The 19,959-nt window shown below is 37.7% G+C and overlaps 2 protein-coding genes across 13 annotated transcripts in view; one reads left to right on the top strand and one right to left on the bottom strand.

The window, feature by feature from the left end:
* LOC113066150 (disco-interacting protein 2 homolog C-like) overlaps nucleotides 1-2,678 on the top strand; it is a 100,679-nt gene extending 98,001 nt beyond the window's left edge. For all 9 annotated transcript variants that reach the window (XM_026237848.1, XM_026237849.1, XM_026237844.1 and 6 more), the window contains one exon: nucleotides 308-2,678. In XM_026237848.1, the coding sequence (XP_026093633.1) occupies nucleotides 308-560 (253 nt within the window). In that variant the 3' untranslated portion in view covers nucleotides 561-2,678. The remainder of the gene's footprint in view (nucleotides 1-307) is intronic.
* A 100-nt stretch (nucleotides 2,679-2,778) lies between these two features.
* On the bottom strand, nucleotides 2,779-17,705 carry LOC113066151 (zinc finger MYND domain-containing protein 11-like). Of its 4 annotated transcripts, none has more exons than XM_026237851.1 (17): nucleotides 17,523-17,705; nucleotides 15,380-15,511; nucleotides 15,128-15,287; nucleotides 13,579-13,602; nucleotides 13,211-13,243; nucleotides 11,670-11,831; nucleotides 10,683-10,760; nucleotides 10,467-10,559; nucleotides 10,287-10,374; nucleotides 10,137-10,192; nucleotides 9,412-9,489; nucleotides 9,212-9,330; nucleotides 7,838-8,081; nucleotides 7,676-7,744; nucleotides 7,312-7,605; nucleotides 6,987-7,172; nucleotides 2,779-4,826 (listed from the first exon to the last, which is right to left on the bottom strand). In XM_026237851.1, the coding sequence occupies exons 2-17, from the start codon at nucleotides 15,493-15,495 to the stop codon at nucleotides 4,704-4,706; spliced, it is 1,923 nt and encodes a 640-aa protein (XP_026093636.1). In that variant the 5' UTR covers nucleotides 15,496-15,511; nucleotides 17,523-17,705; the 3' UTR covers nucleotides 2,779-4,703. The 4 variants fall into 4 exon arrangements, with proteins under 4 accessions (XP_026093636.1, XP_026093637.1, XP_026093638.1 ...); XM_026237852.1 differs by lacking the exon at nucleotides 17,523-17,705 and adding an exon at nucleotides 17,361-17,480; XM_026237853.1 differs by lacking the exon at nucleotides 13,211-13,243.
* Nucleotides 17,706-19,959: the final 2,254 nt, after the last annotated feature.

Genomic DNA, 19,959 nt, shown 5'->3' with positions numbered 1-19,959 from the left:
TTATGTTTTTTAAATAAAATTTCAAATAAAACTTCAAATAAAAAATTTCATAAAACTTAATTTTTGTCCTTATCAGTTGCCCCCATCAAGAGCGTCACAAGGCATTTTATCAGTGAAAGCTCAATTAGCAGTTGTATTTTAAACATCACCAATGTTCTGATTGGTTAAGATATATTTTGTCATCCCAAATCAGCAGTTGTCACTGAAAATAAATGACTTCCTGTAACTTTGTCGCTACTAATCACCGTCAGTGTGAACGGGCCTTTAGAAAGGACGTGTTTTAAATGAACTGATCTGTTTGTTTCAGTGCTGTGTTTCCCTGGACCAACCTGCTGGTGGTGGTCGTGGAGCTGGAAGGTTCGGAACAGGAAGCTTTGGATCTGGTTCCTTTAGTCACCAACGCGGTCCTGGAGGAGCACTACCTGATTGTAGGTGTGGTGGTGGTGGTGGACATCGGCGTCATTCCCATCAACTCTCGCGGAGAGAAACAGAGGATGCACCTGCGAGACGGCTTTCTAGCCGATCAGCTGGACCCCATTTATGTGGCATATAACATGTAGCATGAGTGTACGCGTGGATGGATGTTCGTGGCACATGACCACTTGGACGATCTACGATCTTCTGTGAATGGACACTTACTGAAAGAAACTAAACAGAAAAATGGTTTGACAGAAGGATTCAGTCTCCTGAAGGGAAGAAGAATCGCCTTTGCTTCTGCTTGTGTGCGCGTCGCTTTGTTTTCACGTGAGGTGTTGCGACATCATTCATTTTTATCCCGCCCTACACGAGCGAAGCCTATTTTTAAATATCTGCATACTGTGGCGAAATGTGCATTTTAAGTTTCCCGATGATTTGGAGTAACTTGTTGAAAGTAGACATGCTATCAAACACACTGGACGCCATTCCTGTCCATTTAAAAAAAAAAAAAAAGGTACAACATCAACTTGTTACATTTGTATGTACGTGGCAGCCGTCCTTCAGCAACTTGCCGGTTTAGTTTTTCAACCTTTGTAAATGTTCTCAAAGAGCAGGACGCAAAAACTGAGAAAAACCGTCCCCTGCTTTTTCCGATTCCTCCATGTTTAATATCATTGTACAAAGCTGAAGGTGAACACAAAGTCGGTTGATATTGTGTAATTATGTACAGATAATAGTTCTTATTTATTTTGCTCTTTTTAGAACTGGTGAGCGAAGACATTTGGAAATGTTTTCCTCATTAAATAATATTGCTGATATAAAACATTGTATCATCTTGAGTGAGTAGTATCACATCAAGTCTATGTAAAAATATAAATATACAAACAAATATATATATAAAAAATAAAAATATATATATAAAATAAGATCTACGAATCACCAATGATGCATTTCTAATGCAGTACATCCCACTTGCATGGTGTCTGTTGTAGAGAGAATCAACTGACCAATCGAACGGTTAATAAATTCGACCAATCGAACGGTTAATAATAGGAACTCATAGGACTTTCAAGATGATGTCAAACATGCGGAACAAATGCTTCAGGTTTTCTAATGGATACTAAAACGCTACGCCCTTTCCGAGAGAAAACGAACCCTAAAAATGTGCCTGGAATCTAGTTTACATTTGCTTTTATGACTAATCTGCACCGCGATTTGTTGTGTTTTTATTTGCTTGGATAGTTTTTTTTTTTACTTGTTTTATATCATTTTTGGGTGACTGCATCCTTATTTATTGACAAGCATTTTACACAATTGCGTTTTTGTTTACTGCTCAAACATCACATTTGTTACCATTCGTAAGCGTTCGAATCATAATTTAACGGACTAACACAGATTTTGGTATTTTCACAAAATAACTTTTACGTTAGTGCCAAACGGTTTACTTTCAACCCCGATCAGCTCACGTGAAATGGATCAAGTTCTTGTTTTTAATCGGCTTATGTGGGGAAATCGCCTACATGCTAAATAAATGCCGGCATATTGTTGGCACAAGCAATATGGGCAAAGCATGAAACATGACCTACTGGCTATAATAATGCAAACAATAGTGAAGAGAGAAAAAAGAAGCGTGCCATTATTCTTCATTGTACCAGCTGCATTAGAAGTACGCATTTTCTGAGCACCATTCAATCGCCATGACAAAACGGAGCAGGCCTATTCAGGATTTTCTTCTTTTCTTTTCCACATCCTGCCTCAGCGATTGAGAACACGGCAAGCATTTGACAATAATTTTGCAGTCAGATATCAGCACCCTCTGGCCTCCTTGAGGTCTGTCTTTATTTAACGCAACCTTTCATTTCATGTCATTGACGTCAATTCTGTGTCCAGGAACTGAGTTTACCCTTATTCAGACAGCAACGATGCAAAGTTTCCTTTTTTTTTGTCTGTTTGTTTTTAAAAGATGAAGGAAAGATGTCTTAACCTGTTCGGAAACTTTATTGTTGTCATTCCCATACAAGCAGGAATGTTTCCCCATTTTGAAAAGGAAAAAAAAATGTGCACACAACTTTCAACCTGTGAAGTTATTTCCCTTTTTTTTTTTTTGGAAATCTGGACTTAAGTGAGAGAGTCTGCATGGTGTATGTAAATATTGTTGGTTAGAGAAAAAAAATACAAAAAAAATTATTTTGTATGGTGCAGGTGTGTTTGAAATTCTGTTTTGTACACGATTAAAAGTATTAAATTACACTTTTATAGAAGCCTGCTTTGGCCTACGTTCACAAAATATGGTGCAATAAAGTGCTTTGATTGGTAAATTTGTCTTTTTAAATTTGCGATGCAAAAAGACGCAAAACAACCACCGGTTGATATGTTTATTTAAACATAGTACTGTTACATAACGTAATGCAAGAAAGGGGAAAACGTTTACATCACATTTTAATTTGTATGCACATGAAAGACAGGTGTTTGTATAGCAGACTTCTTGCTGGGTGTCGAAATTCTCAGTAGTCATTACTCTGTCCGCATAAATATAAGTTAAAAATAAATTTAAAAAAGGGTTACTTGCAATTACAAAGTGGTGTCAAATTACCCTAGAAAACCAAAAAGGAGACATACTGCATCACCGATGACACGCAAGAACGCAGATTAACGTTTAGCCCAAAATAAGGTACACACAACCTGGTTTCATGCAGACTGGAATGGAACATATTACCGTTATCACTTTTCTTTTTTTTCTTTTACAGATTGACTTTATCAAGTACGTAGTTAATGTGTTCATGAAATGTACATATGCTAACGTGCAAACGTCATCAGTCACTGTTAGCTGCAAACAGTTATTTACATGTAGTGCAACAGTGAGGTTGGGAAGGGAGCGAGAGAAAGAGAACTAGGGCAGGACAGAAACCTGAATGTAGCAGAAGTGATTTAAGACGCATCCAGAACTTTAGAGGGAAACCGAATACAGGTTCACGTAGATGTGAATCTGTGCAAAAACATTAGAGAAGGACCTCACGATCCCCTTCATCCTTCAACTGATTGGTTCTCCTGGTCGACAGTCAAAACTCTCTAAAGATAGATCTTTCTTAGAAATGTATTGCAATAAAGGAATAATAATTTGCCTAAAAATCCTAATTTTGTCATTCATTCACCCTCACGTCATTCCAAACCCGTCTGACTGATGTCTTTCAAAAAACACAAAAGGAGACGTTTAGCAGAGTGTCCAAGCTGCTCATTTCTGTGCAATGAAAGTGGATGGGGACCAAGCACAGCCATTTACTCTCATTGAGCAGCATTTCAGAAAGCCAAACAGGTTTTAATAATTTGAGGGTATGATGACAGAACTTTTATTTTTATGTAAACTATCCTTTTAACTTCTCTCTTAGGTCAAAAAGTGCCATGAAAGGTCATTCTTAAAGATAAAACCCTATAGCTAGAATTTCTGATTGTTTAATTTACACTGATCTCTGTACAATCTTAAAATTCTGATAAAGTTTTGATTTTTAATGGGATCTTTTTCTGGGATGTTTTTTTTTTTCTGTTTGGGAGCACTGGGAATAGTTCATACGAATGAATTCGCCCACAATAACAAAACCTCTTTAAAGATTCTACTCCGCAAAGATGTCGTACACTTAAGCTACAGAAATGGACCCCAAAATCAGCACATAATTTAGTTTTGTTCATTGAAAATGAAAAGGCCTATTTAAAAGTGTAACCACGAAATGTGCATATTCATTAAAGGAAGATTGTATCATTCAGACAGACATGACCCTGCCATCTCTAAACCCTGTTCCCAAAAAAAGAAAATGACATCACAACCACTGATAAAAAACAAACTGTCGAGTTTAAAAGCACCAACTTCACTCAATGCAGGAGGCTGACATGATTCGCTTTTATAAAAAAAAGTCAAATATCTACATAGCTTCAGATTAAGTTGTTTAAAAAGATTACTAGTACTTCACATTTCAGCTAGTCTGTATGCAAGCAAGGCTGATTTCCGTCATACAGCAAATAAAAGGGTAAAAACAAAAAGGAATACGCAATGAGATACCGTTAAAAATCCAAACATACAACCATCTTGACGAGGATTGTGAAATCCCGCGCCGGCTGCCCTGTTAGCATTCACCGCAACTCAGTAAAATGTTCTGGTAGAAGTGTCCTACGAGCTGGAGTTTAAAATGCTGGCTAAAAATCAAGAATCCATGGGCAGGGGGAAGGTGGTGAGTGCTAAAATCTATCCAATAGCGCGGCTCGTGGATGGGTGGAGTCGCATGGCCCGCTGCAGCTCATCTCTTCCGGCGGCAGGTACGTTTGTGATCGGCGTGCCAGTGCTCCTGCTGGCATTTGATGGAGCAGTACGACGTGTTCCAGCAGCAGTGGTACATCGCCTCTTCTTCACAGTTGTAACACTGAAAGACAGAATAAAGAGAACAATGAGATGCTAAAAGACTTGCACACAAGAGTTTTGTCCAGTAAAATATCCTCCTGAAATCAACATTCTTATTTGTGCATTTCTATTGAAACAAGATGTAAAAGCGCCCTTTCCCTTTAAAAAAAATAAAGTTGAATGGGATTCATTAGATTGGACAAAAATCTAAGTGCAGGATGAGTCATCAATATCTTTGGTTTTTTTCACAGTAGAAAGACTCAATTTTAAGTGCGTTTATCTGCTAAAAGTTATGTTTTTGTCAACACTTAGCACACTATCTTAGAGATTAACCTCAAAAATAACATATGTGGACTAAAAGCCAAAAAAAAAAAAAAAAAAAACATTATTTTGAGAGGTTATGCCTAGTACTGCGGGTGGTTGATATGACCTAAATCTTGTGTCACAAGAAGAGACATTTCACAATAACAATACTATACTTATTTTTGCTAGAAATAAGGTTACAATACCAATATATGAAATGTAACAATTTGATTGCACCAAGGTTTTCAAGCAAATAAATAAAACACTTTTTTTCACTATGAATTAAATGGTTATTTTTAATTAAAGCTAAAAAAGTTATTAAATTAAGAGTGTTTGTTTAACATTAATAACAGACAGAAGCGGAATTCCACTTTTTATGTTCAACTGCTCACGTTCAGTTTAAACAATAAGCAGCAATGTCGCGTGCTTTGGCGCTTTTTGTCCGCGTGCGAGTGAATGCAGCTCTTTTTCGGGACATAATGTGCTTTTATCAACTAATTTTAATATGTTTGCTCCAAGGAGTCATCTAACGCGTATTCAAATGTTTATACATGAAGCGATACAAACATTACAGCGATAACACAACGATATCACGTACTGGACAAAATCATAGTTGCCTAGTCACAAGGTATTGTTTCAGAGCCATACAGAGAACAACAAAATGACTGGGTGGTGATAGTTTTCTCAATAATGTGTCATTATTCAGGTTAACCAACTAAATTCAACTGTGTTCATCTACAGAGGAATAACACATCACCACATCTCATTATTGACTCAGACAATGATTGTTCTTCATTTCCTAATTCTGCCCTCAGAGCTGCAACATTTCCCACGAGACAATTTTGGAGCTCAGGTGAGTAATATGCTGGAGAACCATTTCTCATCTCCTAGCAACACGTAGAAGTTATAAATAGATTGTAAATACAACAACATGTTGGCTGAATTCATTTGCATGGGGAAAAAAAACTAATCTAATTAGAAAAATAATGAAGATCAGATTCTTAAGAAGATTTCAGGAGGAGATGCTCTTCAACAGATCATGAGTCACATGTGAAGGAATTTTATCTGAGTTTAGAAACATTATATTAGCAATCATAATGCATTCAAAATCTGCGTACTTTTTTTTTTTTTCATTCCAGAATTGGTTTCGATCTGGTGGAACGGAAGCTTATAAAAGTCATAACTTTTTTTTTTTTTTAAATACAATATCTGATCAGTAACTAGGGAGTAGTGCATGTGCAAAAATGTGCAGTTTTGAATGTTACAGCATTATTGCAACATTTAACCCCTTTTTATGTTTTTTTTTTTTTTTTTTTACAAAAATGTACTTGAATCATCACATTAAATTCATAAGAACAAAGAATTTGACTGCTCAAAACCAGTCCAAATTTGATAAAACCTACATGTTCATTTTGTTACAAAACAACATGTAAATTACTCTGGAATGTTTCAAACAAAATATAAATAGGATACATTTTTCATGCTGCAATGGTTTATCAATAGGGGTGCATATTGATGGTGCATTGATGTTTATTAACAAAGTTCAGTTACAAAAGCATGTACAAGATATAGGAAAATCTAAAAATATATTTTACAGAAGTATTTTGACCAAGTCCATAGATCATAATAAATCTGAATAAAATCATGTGCAAAGTTGATACCCATGTCAGAGTGGACCTGAACTCAATACTTAATAACTAGAAATTTAATATTTCTTGATAGTTTTTCAAAGTTTGCTACTATAAACCAAGGATTTTGTTTTCTTTTTTTTATCACTATATCTCTTCCATGTCAAAAGACCTTTATGCAGCATGATTAGACTGTCTGGTGGTTCTAACAGTTTGTATTTACACAAAAGATCTTCTGAAAATTCACTCACCCACTGCTTCTTCTTGGTCTGGGAAATAAGTTGTTTGTGCTGAGCTACCATCTTTTTCATCTCCTCCATGAGCTCCTCTTTGCATTTCTCCTTCACCTGTTTGCACTTTCGGTCCATCTCGGCCTGCGTGCTGGACACGGCTTTGTTCACCGCCTGCCTTTTCTCTTCCTCCATCTCTGCTCGCAACTGTAAGGACAATCACATTGCTGAGTTTGCTGCAATTTCCCCCTTTTCCACCAACTTTCTTGGAGGAAAAGAGGGTATCTTTGAATCTGGCCACAAGAGGGAGCCAAATGTCAGTCCGAAATGAAAGAACGTTCCTCACCTTGTCCAGAGCCTCTTTCAGGACGCGTTCGGTTTCACGCTTGTTCTCCGCTTTCATCATTTCTTTAACGTCGTTGAAGATCTTGGTGTATTTGTCGTGGCACATGTTTTGGCAGCTGCCTTCGTTGAGCGTCTGAGTGCCTCTGGGTACCATGCGAGGACCTGGTGAGGAAGAGGACGAAGACGAGCCAGACTTTTTGGTCTGGGTGGAGACAGACGTACGTTCTGGTTGATGTGGAACAGCTGTTGGGATCTCCTGGCTTGAGCTGACAGCCTCCATCTCAGGCTCCGGTTCCTGATATAACAGCAGGTGATGTGAACTCTGTACATCACATCTCATTCAATAAACCGGATATATTACAAACCTCTTCTTTGGGCTCGGCGACTTGGGAACGGCGGCTCTTTTTAGCTTTGGGCTCTTGGTTGCCTTTCAACTGTCAACAACATAAGAAACCCAGATATTAAATAAAGCAAAGCCAATCTTGCATATTTAAAAATGAAATGGGACTTGTCACCAAAATGCTCACCTGTTCATTGGATGTGGAGGAGATGCTTGACTCCGCCTCTTCTTGTCGGTCTTCCTGTCTCTCGTGTCTGTCCGACCTGTCATGCTTCTCTTCCAGCTTCCCCTTCCAGGTTCGGCCCTCCCTCAGGAAGCGCTGATGGAGCTCCAGTTCATCACACGCCTTCTTCCACCCCGAGCTGCGCTTCACCTGCAGCTGCTGCACGTTGATCGTGATCTCCTGGATGTTGTCAGAAGGAATCCATGCCCTGCAGCACGACAGACACAAGTGTGCTAGTTTCACAAGCTAATTTGGCCACATACAGATCTATACCAGGTCTTAGGGCTGTGCAAAAATTTTTTTATGTGATTTTCATGCGCATCTCATTAGTAAAGACGCTCCTGTAATTAGAAGTATAACTCCAGCACGTGCGTTTGGATCAGGGTTGCCAGGTTTTCACAACAAATCCTGCCCAGTTGCTTCTCAAAACTAGCCCAATCACGTTTCCAGGAGGTTCCCCGATAAAAATGCTTCCCGGGATTACAATATAAGTGTTTTTAGCAGGGTTGATTGGTAAAATTAGCATTTTAGGGGCTAAATACCACATTATTTGTATTGGGGTCGCTGTGACCCGCGGACATGAAAAACAACCACAGACTTGGCAACACCGGTTGGCATTTACTACACTGAGCCGTAATTCACTGACAATCTACACAAAATCAATGTTAAAATCAAAGGCGATTCTTTGTCGATTTTGAAAACGATTTTGTGTTAGTTGTCGGTAGACTACGGCTCTGTGTAGTAACTGCCGCTCCACCTGAACCAGTGTTGCTAAGTCTGTGGTCGTTTTTCATATCCATGGTTTGAAGCAACCCCAATACCAATAACGTGATATTTAGCCCCTAAAATGCGAATTTTACCAAGGCAATCCTGCCAAAAAATTTATATTTTAACCCCGGGAAGGAATTTTTATCGGGGAACCTCCTGGAAACGTGATTGGGCTAGTTTTGGACTAGTTTTAAGAAGCAACTGGGCAGGATTTGTTGTGAAACCTGGCAACCCTGATCTGAACACACGTGCTGGAGATATACTTCTAATTACAGGAGCGTCTTTACTGATGAGATTTGCATGAAAATCGCATTCGATTTTTTGCACAGCCCTACCAGGTCTACAATTAGTTGAGACAAAACTAGCTTTCGGTAGGGCTGGGTGATACAAAAACCACAATTTTATACAGATATTATTATTTACGTACATATACATTATATGCACACACATTTACTTATTCAAACTGGGATTGAATAATTGCACGTAACATTAAGATGAAGCTTCGGAAGTCTTGTGATTGCCTTTTTAAATCAATATTTGTTCATTAGCCTAATGTAACCTGAGGCTCACCTTTGGTGCTGGTGACCAAAGAACCGGACATCCACCTGACCGCCCTCCCTCTGCATCACCTTGGCTGGCCAGTAACCAAATCCCTTCATCCTGGCCCACACCAGCTCATGAGTCGGACTCTGATCACAGACAAACATCCTTAAGTACATTCACAAATCACATAGAAATCTGCAAGAATTAATGTGTACGTCTGTGCTTACACATGGGTAACAGAACCAGTTGTCGGGTCGTGCGTTCGAGAGATAGAAGCAGTGTCTGCACAACATTAACTCGTTCAGCTGGAACAGAAATAATTGCAAAATAACAACAACAACAAAAAATTACCTATTAACATAAGAACATTGTCAAAAATCTATACAGGGAAGCCTAAAGCTGCAGTTGGTAACTTTTGACGCTCTAGCATTTAATAAACAGAACTGCTTGCGTCTTGCGGAAGAACATCGTAGCCGGAATTACTTCTCTCTGTTTATGTCTATGAAGAATCACAAAGGTACTGGGTTACTCCGCCGCGGTACCCCCGAAGCAATCTAAAATAGTCTGAATATAAACACTTATTATAGGTGTACCCTAGTGATTCAGGACAAGCTAAAAACACGGTTTGGAAAATGGATTCATGGTGTACTCGCTTATTATATACATTTTTCTACATTTTGAACGCAAACAAAGTTACGGACCGCAGCTCTGATTGGTTGTTTCTTACCGGGAGCGATGTATTTCTGCAAATGGCAATAGGACACTGGGAGGAGCCAGAGGAGCTTGATTTTTTCACAGATTATCTGTCTCATATTCTACTGTCAGGACTTAATGACAGGTTTAACAAATATGTAAAAAATATATTTTTACAAAAGTTACCTACTGCAGCTTTAACCATGATTGTTAAGTGACTTAAACAAGTTTAAAATTCCAGCTGTTTGCTCAGGCTGACCTCATGGCATGTGTCATTGTAGAGAAGTCTTGCAATTTCGGTTTGATCGCTGTTGACTGTTGGCGGAGAATGTGGATTAAGTCGAGCTTACACTTGAACGGAGAACACGTGCTATTTCATAAATCACACTTTTGGTTCGTATTGGCTCACCTCCATGAAGAATGGCGGTGTTGTGAACAATAAGCTGAGCGTCAGCCCTGAACTCCTCAAAGCTTTTGTATTTCCCCTCTGAGATGTTCTGTAGGGGAACAGAAGACACATGAGGACAAGCTGAGGCTGACGGTGGGACATGATCTTTGAACCGTTTCTTCTAGTGTTTGATCTGTGTACCTCTTGTATGTTATCCACATCCAGAGGTGAGTGAATCAGTCTTTTGTATATGGGTTGCTTTGACTCCTTGCCTCTCTTGTGCAGGTCCACAGCCTGAAAGATGATAAAAGGAAAGAAATCTGCTTCACATTTCAAGAAAACGCGTGTGGGGGAAAGGCTTGATTTCTACACGATTAGTATGGAAAGAAAGTGAGAAGTGAAAGTGTGAAAACCCACCCTTTCCTTCATGCGTCCGAGAATGAACTTGAGGCATGTTGTCATTTCCTGTTTGCTCAAATTCTTCCTTTTACTTCCCTGTTAGTAAACATCACCACAAGAAACAAATGGCTCAATAACTACATCATAATCTGAGGTGAAACACTCTTAAAATGCATTTGGGGGTTTAATGGTCACGAAAAAATTAAATAAAAAAAAATTAAATCACAAACATGCATTTCACATTTACACTACTGAATTTACACTACTGTTCAATAGTTTTTTTAAGAAGTCTCTTATGCTCACCAAGGCTGCATTCATTTGATCTAAAATACAGTAAAAACAGCAACATTGTGAAATATTATTACAATGTCAAATAACTGTTTTGTATATTAATAGATTTTAAAATATAATTTAGTCCTGTGATGGCAAAACTGAATTTACAGCAGCCATTACTCCAGTCTTCAGAGTCCTTCAGAAATTATTCTATGCTGTCATTCTAATTTACTGACATTTTTAATAATAATCATATTCTTTCCATCAAATTAAAATTATCCTAAACTATCAGTTGTTGCCAAAGCAACATAAGAATGTGGCAAATTAGTGTATCAGCTAAAGTGGCTTTGAACATCTAATGCAGTCAGAATTTTCAATCTGATCTACCGTATTTTCCAAACTATAAATCACACTTTTTTTCATGGCTGGTCCTGTGCCTTATAGTCAGGTGCGACCTATTTATCATAATTAATTGGACATGAACCAAGAGACATGAACCAAGAGAAAGCATTACAGTCTACAGCCACCAGAGGGCGCTCTATGCTGCTGTAGACGGTAATGCTTTCTCTTCGTTCTAGATTCTAAATAAATGCGACTTATAGTCCGGTGCGACTTATATTAGTTTTTTTCCTCGTCATGATGTATTTTTGGACTGATGCGACTTATACTCAGATGCGACTTTTAGTCCGAAAAATACGGGTAGACGTTTTCTAACGAACTCTCTATACCCACCCTGCAGATGCCGCACTGCCAGTGAGAGGTTGTGTCCCGTGGCCTCTGGTCTTCAGACACACATCGGAGGTGGTAGACACGGAAGCAGCCGTCACACTCCAGCACGTCTCCAGGAAGGTGACACTCGAAGCAGTACCAGTCATGACTTTCTGCTTCCCAGTCCTGAAACACACACAGTATAGTAATGCACATCCCCGCCCACCTGGGCCACCTCCAAGCCCCCCGGGAACAAAACCACCAATCCAGGAACGCTTATTCTTTTCACGACCTGCAAGTAAGTTCTTGACGATATGGATTGAAGATCAGCCCTCTTACTCTGAAAAGTTTTTTAAATTGGTGACCAGAGCCTTGAGAGACTACCGTACTCAAGCAGAAGTAAAAGCACCAACAACATGCAAAAAGCTTTTCACATGTCAATTCGGTTTTTATAAATATGTTTTATCCAATGTATTTAAATATTATTATTTAAATTGTTTTAATTTTATAATATATATATATATCTCAACATTCGAAGTTAAGAGAACACAGAGTATGAGGGCTGCGCTTCTATAATTAGCTGTTTTTCCAAAGCACCAAGAAAGCAAAAATATAAAACCTGCTCATTAGTTATAATAATGTAATGTAACAAACTAACATTAATCAATGTGTTTGATATTATGAGGGGAACATAATTATGTTCCATTTTTGCTCTTTGGTTCAATTTACATGACCATTTTTTATGACTCAATGGTGCTTTCAAATGAAATTCTTCTTAACCATTTCCTTATTTACACAGGAAATAGTTCATAAAGCCTGTTTATAGCCTGATGAAAGCAACAGATTTCAAACAAAGAAAGTTCCACCATGTATTTTCAATCAAATGGCCATTTAAATCAAACCTTAAACATGACTAAATGTTCTTTGAAAGAAACGGTGAGCAATCACATTCTCACATGCCACGATCACATTCAACGCATGTTAAGGCTATCTTCTAAAAATATCATTGTCTACTGCACACACCTCAATACACACCAACACACACCAGAGACATTCCACCAGATTCACTTTTCTGGGTAAATTACAAAATCTGCAGGCTTTCACCAAAGTTTTACTTCAGAAAATGCTGCTACTTTGTGTAAATAGTTCTTATTCTTACCTTTAAAATAGGTTTAAACCAGTGTAAGAAGTAAACAGGTGTTTGAAGCAAAAATGCTAATACAGTGACAAATTCCCTTTAAATAACTGATATGTTTCATAAGAAGAAATATAATAATTGTTCATATTCATAAATATAGATTTCTAATTATTTACACAAGGAATTTCTATTCGGCATATATGGAACATGCCCTTATAAATATAAAAATGGAGAAATCAGCTCTGAATGTGCAAATATTGTTCTTGAATAAGCAAGTTAACTGCTGACACTGGTCTTAGCCCTGATAAACACCTTGTAAACTTGGCAAAACACTGCTCTGACTGTGACTGGTTCTGACACTGACATACAAATCTTGCAAAATTTGATTTGAAAACATGTAAGATTAATGTGTGGGAAGCATACGCACATCTTGGATAAGAGCTTCAGAAGGCAGAGAGGGCTAAAGAAGAGAGAAATCACTAATAATGAGCATTCAGTGACAAAACAAGGTGCACAAAACCTCACACAGCACAGCACTGAAGTGAACGAAGCTTGTCGATGCCAGTATAAATAGTGTGTATTATCATGATATTTTGATTGGCCGTTAAATAGAAGGTGCAGAATTGATTTCAATTTAATGGAAAATGTTAGATTTTGGAGGCAAATGTCTAAAGGCCACACAGAAGCTCCCTTCGTTTCAGCTGCTGTCCCATGCACAGGTTACACATACTGTTAACTAAAGGGCAGATTATGTTGTTAATTAAAGAAAATCACAACAACTGGACATGAACATACCTTGCTTCCCTCTGACATCTGCTCCTGCGATTGCAAGTGATCCAAAAAACATTGTTTAAAATCCTAATCTAAGAGCTGGGGTTGGCTGAAACTAACCACAGGCGCTCCTTGTTAGGAACTCGCAGGTGGGTGTTTGGTGTGTGTGAGAAATAACATAAATATGAATCTATATTCGCTTGAATATTTTAATTCCAGTAATGTGGTTGGGAACAGCTGACCAATACTGCTCATATATTCACAAATATGCTATGTACAGTAAACTAGTATTCCAAAGTTTGGGGTCAGTGAGATTATTTTAAATATTTTGGAAGACGCTCACCAAGGCTGTATTTATTTGATAAAAAATACAGTAATATTGTGAAATATTACAATTTAAAATAATTGATTTCTACTTGATTACCATATTTTCCGGACTACAAGTCACACTTTTTTTTCATAGTTTGGCTGGTCCTGCGACATAGTCAGGTGCGACTTATTTATCAAAATTAATTTGACATGAACCAAGAGAAAACATTACCGTCTACAGCCGCGAGAGGGCGCTCTATGCTCCTGTAGTCTACACTGAGCAGCATAGAGCGCCCTCTCGCGGTTGTAGACGGTAATGTTTTCTCTTGGTTCTTGGTTCTAAATAAATGCGACTTATTGTCCAGTGCGACTTGTATATTTTTTTCCTCATCATGACGTATTATTGGACTGATGTGACTGATGATACTCAGGTGCGACTTATAGTCCGAAAAATACGGTATATTTTCAAATGTAATTTAGTCTTGTGATGGTAAAGCTGAATTTGAAGCTTCAGTGTCACGTGATCTTTCTCTAATCAACTGTAATATACTGATTTGCTGCTGATGCTGATTTTTTTATCATCAATGTTGAAAACAGTTTTACTGCTTAATATTTTTGTGGAGATAAATTTTTTAGGACACTAAAATGAATAGAAAGTTCAGAAGAACATCTCTTGGAAACAAGAAAAATGTAACGATGCAAAAGTCATGACAGTTGTCAAAGTTGATCAAATTGAATAAAATGCATTTCTTTCAAACTGACCCCACTCTTGTGAATAGTAGTGCATGTAGAAAGGGCTTTCATACTTATCATACATATTTTTTTTGAATGAAGACCACACCACTAGCTGATGAAACCTGGGACAGATATGTATATTTCTAGCTATAGCCCAAAAACAAAGAGTGCTTCCTTCAAGCATGCTCTCTCACACAGCAGAGGAATGTTTCTATGTGCTGGTGAAGTCACTGAAACATCAGCATCTACCATCACCAATGCACACGGAGGAAGCTGACAGCTGAAAACTCACTGGGAGTTTTTTTTAAGCTTATATATAAGCGGAGGAACCAATTAAATGTCTTATTGATGGTCTTCAGAAACACATGGCTGTGCTGGAGCCAGCAGCATATCTACATTTTGAGCTCTTTATTTCATTTGATTAATGTGTAGTAAAACCAAGCCATGTTTACCTTTAGCATTTTTATCTAGGAGGCATGTAGATTAAAGTATGTTGTTTAAAATAAACATGCTCTGGTTTATATCTCACCATCTCGTCTCCTGGGAGCCAGTATCCCTCCTGTTCGATCCCGGCCTTGGAGCCTTTACAGCCCACTGTGAGCGTCTCCACCACCAGACCGTCTTTCACAGCCAGAACTAGCTGCCTGGCCGTGTCTTTAGGGTGCATCCCATACATACGACTTAAATATCTGCACCAAAACGCACAAGGCCATCTCTTAGACATGGATTTACAAGTATACATTGATATTATTAGTATAGAGAGGAGAATTAAAGCATTTACTTTGAGATTCTATCCATGTTTGCGATTTGTTTCTGATTGCGGATGACTTCGATGGCTGACCAGACATACTGCACCACCTTGGGGTCCGCTTGCCTCTTTTTCACCACCCTTGACATTGTGGCCAGTTTCAACCTAGAATAATTAAACCAGGACAAGCCCTTGAACAAAAACTACACTGCTCACAATAAGCAAAGTACAGTCTGAAGAGATTAGGCGCTTCTATATAAAACAGCAAAATGCTAATATTTGTTTGTTCTGTAAGAGACGCATCAAATTATACACCATTTCTCTCTTGAGTGCCTCTAATTGTGCATTTTCATCGTAGTGGACAAACAATAGATCTACACAGAAAATGGCACCAAATAATAACTTCATCATTAAGTCGCCATCTAAATGAACTCTGTTCTCTGTATAAAGAGCTCCTGCAACTATAAATCACATGTAAACCTAGGGCAGATATTCTTCTAGGATCTTCACATAAAAAAATGTAAAAAAAACTTACCAGGTTAAACATTAAGCTTTCTTATAAAACTGTTAAGAACAATGGTGTTGATGTCAAAAGATACTGAAGACAGCAACAAGTTCCTCTCATTATTATAACAGAGGAGCAGAGATTTACAGTCAAAATGACATCCATTTCTATAAAAACCCTCAGCAGACTGCAGTATATTAGAATGTGGCATGATATGACCGTCACATTTATTGCTGTTGTGCATATACTGTAAGTTACAGCTTCTACGTTCAACTGCCAGATGGTTCTTACAAAGGATAAAGAGTTGAAACTGCTTTTGTAGGCTGCTTTTTATTAATAAAAGAGCATCCAGGAATCCAAGACACACTTATTAATTAAATTGCATAAATAAAGCTTTCAAAGTAAAAGACATCAATCCAATCAGCTTTTTTTTACATGATGTAAATAAAGCCTTGGTTGAAAAATGTTCCCCTTTCAGAACAGAAATAACTTAATGTGTGGAAAGAACAAGTAAAATTCTATATAAATGTAACACTATAAATTGACTCATTAGGGGAAAAAAGAAAAACTATTTTAAGTCATTTGTACTTTATAACAAATTTCAAAGTGTTTGTTTTTTCTTCTTGTCGTCATACTGACTCCTATAGGCCTGGATGCATTCAGTTTGAATACTAAATAATGTTGGTTTACAACAAACCTGTCTGTTATTACACTTTTAAACCACTTTGGTTGAAAGCGATACGTAGTTTAATATTGTTATTATCATTTCTGGCAACTTGGTCAATTGCATGGCTGTGCACGTGACGTCACCATGGCAGCACACATTAAGTGGCGACCCACTCCATGTAGAATAAAACAGCTTTTGTGGAATATATCTAGAATATTCACCACATGTGTATTTACATCATTTTAATGCTATTAATTTAATTACTAGTCCACATTTGTAATTAACATCATAATTCACTGAGCACTGTTTTGATGTGACCAGCGAAGATCTGTTCGCTTTATTGCGCAATACATACGCAGAAAGGATGGGAACCGATCGCCTGCTGGATCGAATGTTACTACAGCAAACTTACAAGTTTTTGTGACAATCGTAACTTGTTCACACTAAGGTCTACAAAATGTTGCCAGTGATTTTTAAAACCCCCGCAGAAGACTACAGAACCACAACAGCTCATGTAATCCACAACCCGACTGCTGGAATGCACGGCGAAAACTCATTAAGAACCCGATAATATTAACGAAGCGATCAAAACAACGTCATTTTAAAAGCCACGATGACTTTAACAACTGTCTGTCTTATCAGTGATAAATAAAACCCAGCGCAGGACCCGCATTTCGCGCACAGTGCCTGAAAGAAACGACAAACGTGTGTCTAACAGTCGCTAAACTATAAACATGAGGACATCGTAAACGCGCGAGCCGTTTTTGACTCGCGCTTCATATAATCAACCCGCAAACAATCGCGATTAATAACCCAAACAAATTGCAAATGGAGGGAAAAACCTTCATCGGTGCCTAGACATTCTTGTTGGTTGGTGAGCTACATGGACGCCATGTTGATCTCCCTCCCTCGCTTCTAGACAAAACCAACCAGTTGGGAGTGGATTTTTTGTTCCTCTTTGCTGCGAATGTCATGAAATCGAGCCGGTGTATGCGCTTACTCACCGCTGTCCGACAGCTGATCAAACGCCTCGCCGTTCAGTCGCACTTTAAGATGTAACGCAGCGCTGCTTACATTTGTGTTTCCGGAGTTAAATGTCAGAATTGTGGTTGGTTGGAGGAGCCCGGCCACACTTGAGAGCTCGGAGGGGGTAAACACACACACTCGCGCGCACACTCTAGTCACTGGCTGTGGGAGAACTCTAGTGGCAGAACGCTGCAGTTGCGCGCTTCACTTTGCACGTCTCACATATTGAAGCTCTTTTTCTCTCTCTCTCTCTCTCAAGCCTTCCTACACTATGGTAGATTTTGTGCATTCATAAATGGAAAATTAAAATGTAACTTATCTAGCCTAGTTGTTTATGATTTGTGTGGCCTCTCTGTAGGATATGAGGATCACATAATCTCAGAAATGTATTTAGTATAAATCCGCAGCATGTTTTGGGGCTTTGCAATGTTACATGAGCAGTTTAATTTTCACTTCAGTTTATTGGTTTGCAGCCCTATTAAAAATGTATTTTATTTCTGCTTGTTACCAAGGTAACAAATCTCATCTTCATTAAAGTAGGCTACTGAAATAAATAAAACTAAATCAACTAAAACTAATAAATGCAAATGAATAAAAACTATATAGACGTTGTTTGTCATAGTTTCATAAACATTTATTTCCTATAAATCATAGAAATATTATTTTGCGTAATCATTTTTATTTTTATTTTACTAACATTTTAGGTAACTTTGTTAATTAAGCAAGGTTGAGTTTAACAAATGCAGTAGGGGGCATGCAGAGGAATAATCACTGGCACGCGATCAATAGGGAAAACTGTGTACAGACGAACATTTTGACTGAGGTAATCATTCCTCATATTCACACAGTCTGTTTGAATCTATAAATAGCCAACTATTAAAGTGTGAGCATTAACCTGCACTAGTCTACAGATGAGCATGACTTCCTTACTTTCTTAGCTATATGTAATGTTGTTATGGGCAATAAGAAGTTATGCTACTAAAACCATCTCTATGATTGCATTGTTTTTACAGGTCCAAAAAAACACATTATAAAACCTGTAATTTCTTTGGATTGGAGTGAATGGGATGAACAGACTTTCCAAAAATAATTCGTGTTGACCTTTAGAAGAAGCTCCAGCAGATGGTGCTAAATTAACACACATAGACTGACACCAACACGTATACAACCTATAAACAAAGATGAACTGTACATAACTAATACTGTTTCTTTACGTCATCGCCTTTTCCAAGTTGTTAGTAAAAAGCAAAACTGTTATTTTCCTCTTTGAGGTTTTACTGACACTAATAATTCACTGCCCAAAATGAATACAAATGTATGTCATAACAGGATGACAGGATGTCTTGGATGTCTGAATTTAAATTAGCTATTTAAAAGTCCCTGCTGCTGTGTCAGAGATCTGAACTCATATTCATAAGTAATTTCATAGAAATGTAAAGTAGCCTATTCCATTGTTTTGCCATTATGAGGCAACCCCAAATACTGGGAACCCAAATATTCACAGTTCTCTGTAAAGGTATGCATGACCAAATTTATTATCTGTATGTGCTTACACCCCCACCCCTACTCCCCCTTTTAATATCACAAGAAAATAATGAATAGTCTAGACACATCTCAGTGTCAGACAAAATGTTTGTCATTATTTCTGTTACTCTGGCAGAGTCTGTATAATAGGTCATTTTTTAAAAGAAAGAATTTTGCAGGAATGAGAACACTAAAAAGATACATATTCCTGATCCATACATCACTATTTTCTTAAGCAAGTTGATAATTTTCTTATTGTTGATGCTTATATAAAGCTTAATGGAACAGTTTACCCAAAAATTTAAATTTACAAAAAATAAATAAATAAAATTAATAACACCCTAAAGCCACCCAAGATGTAGATGATGTTTTTTGTTTTGTTTTGTTTTTTTGACTGAAACTGATTTGAAAAAAAAAAAGCATTCATCACTTGCATCTAATGGATCCACTGCAGTGAATGGGTGCCATCAGAATTAGAATCCAAACAACTGTAATCCACACCACTCCAGTCCATCAATTAATCTATTGAAAAGATGCATGTTTGTAAGAAAGTAATCAAAGTCATTCACTTCTGACCAAAATACCAGTCCATAATCAATAATAACACAGAGAAATGTTTTGGACTTTTTTGAAATTATCTTGGAAACTTGATTTGTGCATATTTCTCTCCTGATTCAGAAAGCAGTATTATAGACACAGTTTATTATAATTGATAGCCTGAAGTCGATTACTTGTGTATTATTGTGATGTTTTTATCAGCTGTTTGGACTCTCATTCTGACGGCACCCATTCACTGCAGAGGATTCAGTGGTGAGCAAGTGATATAATGCTAAATTTCTCCAAATCAGTTGCGATGTAGAAACAAACTCATCTACAACATGGATTGCCTGA

Source organism: Carassius auratus, chromosome 49 (assembly GCF_003368295.1).
Source record: "Carassius auratus strain Wakin chromosome 49, ASM336829v1, whole genome shotgun sequence".
Taxonomy (NCBI): Eukaryota; Metazoa; Chordata; class Actinopteri; order Cypriniformes; family Cyprinidae; genus Carassius; species Carassius auratus.
The sequence above is the reverse complement of the archived record's forward strand: the minus strand, read 5'-3'. Positions and strand labels throughout refer to the sequence as shown.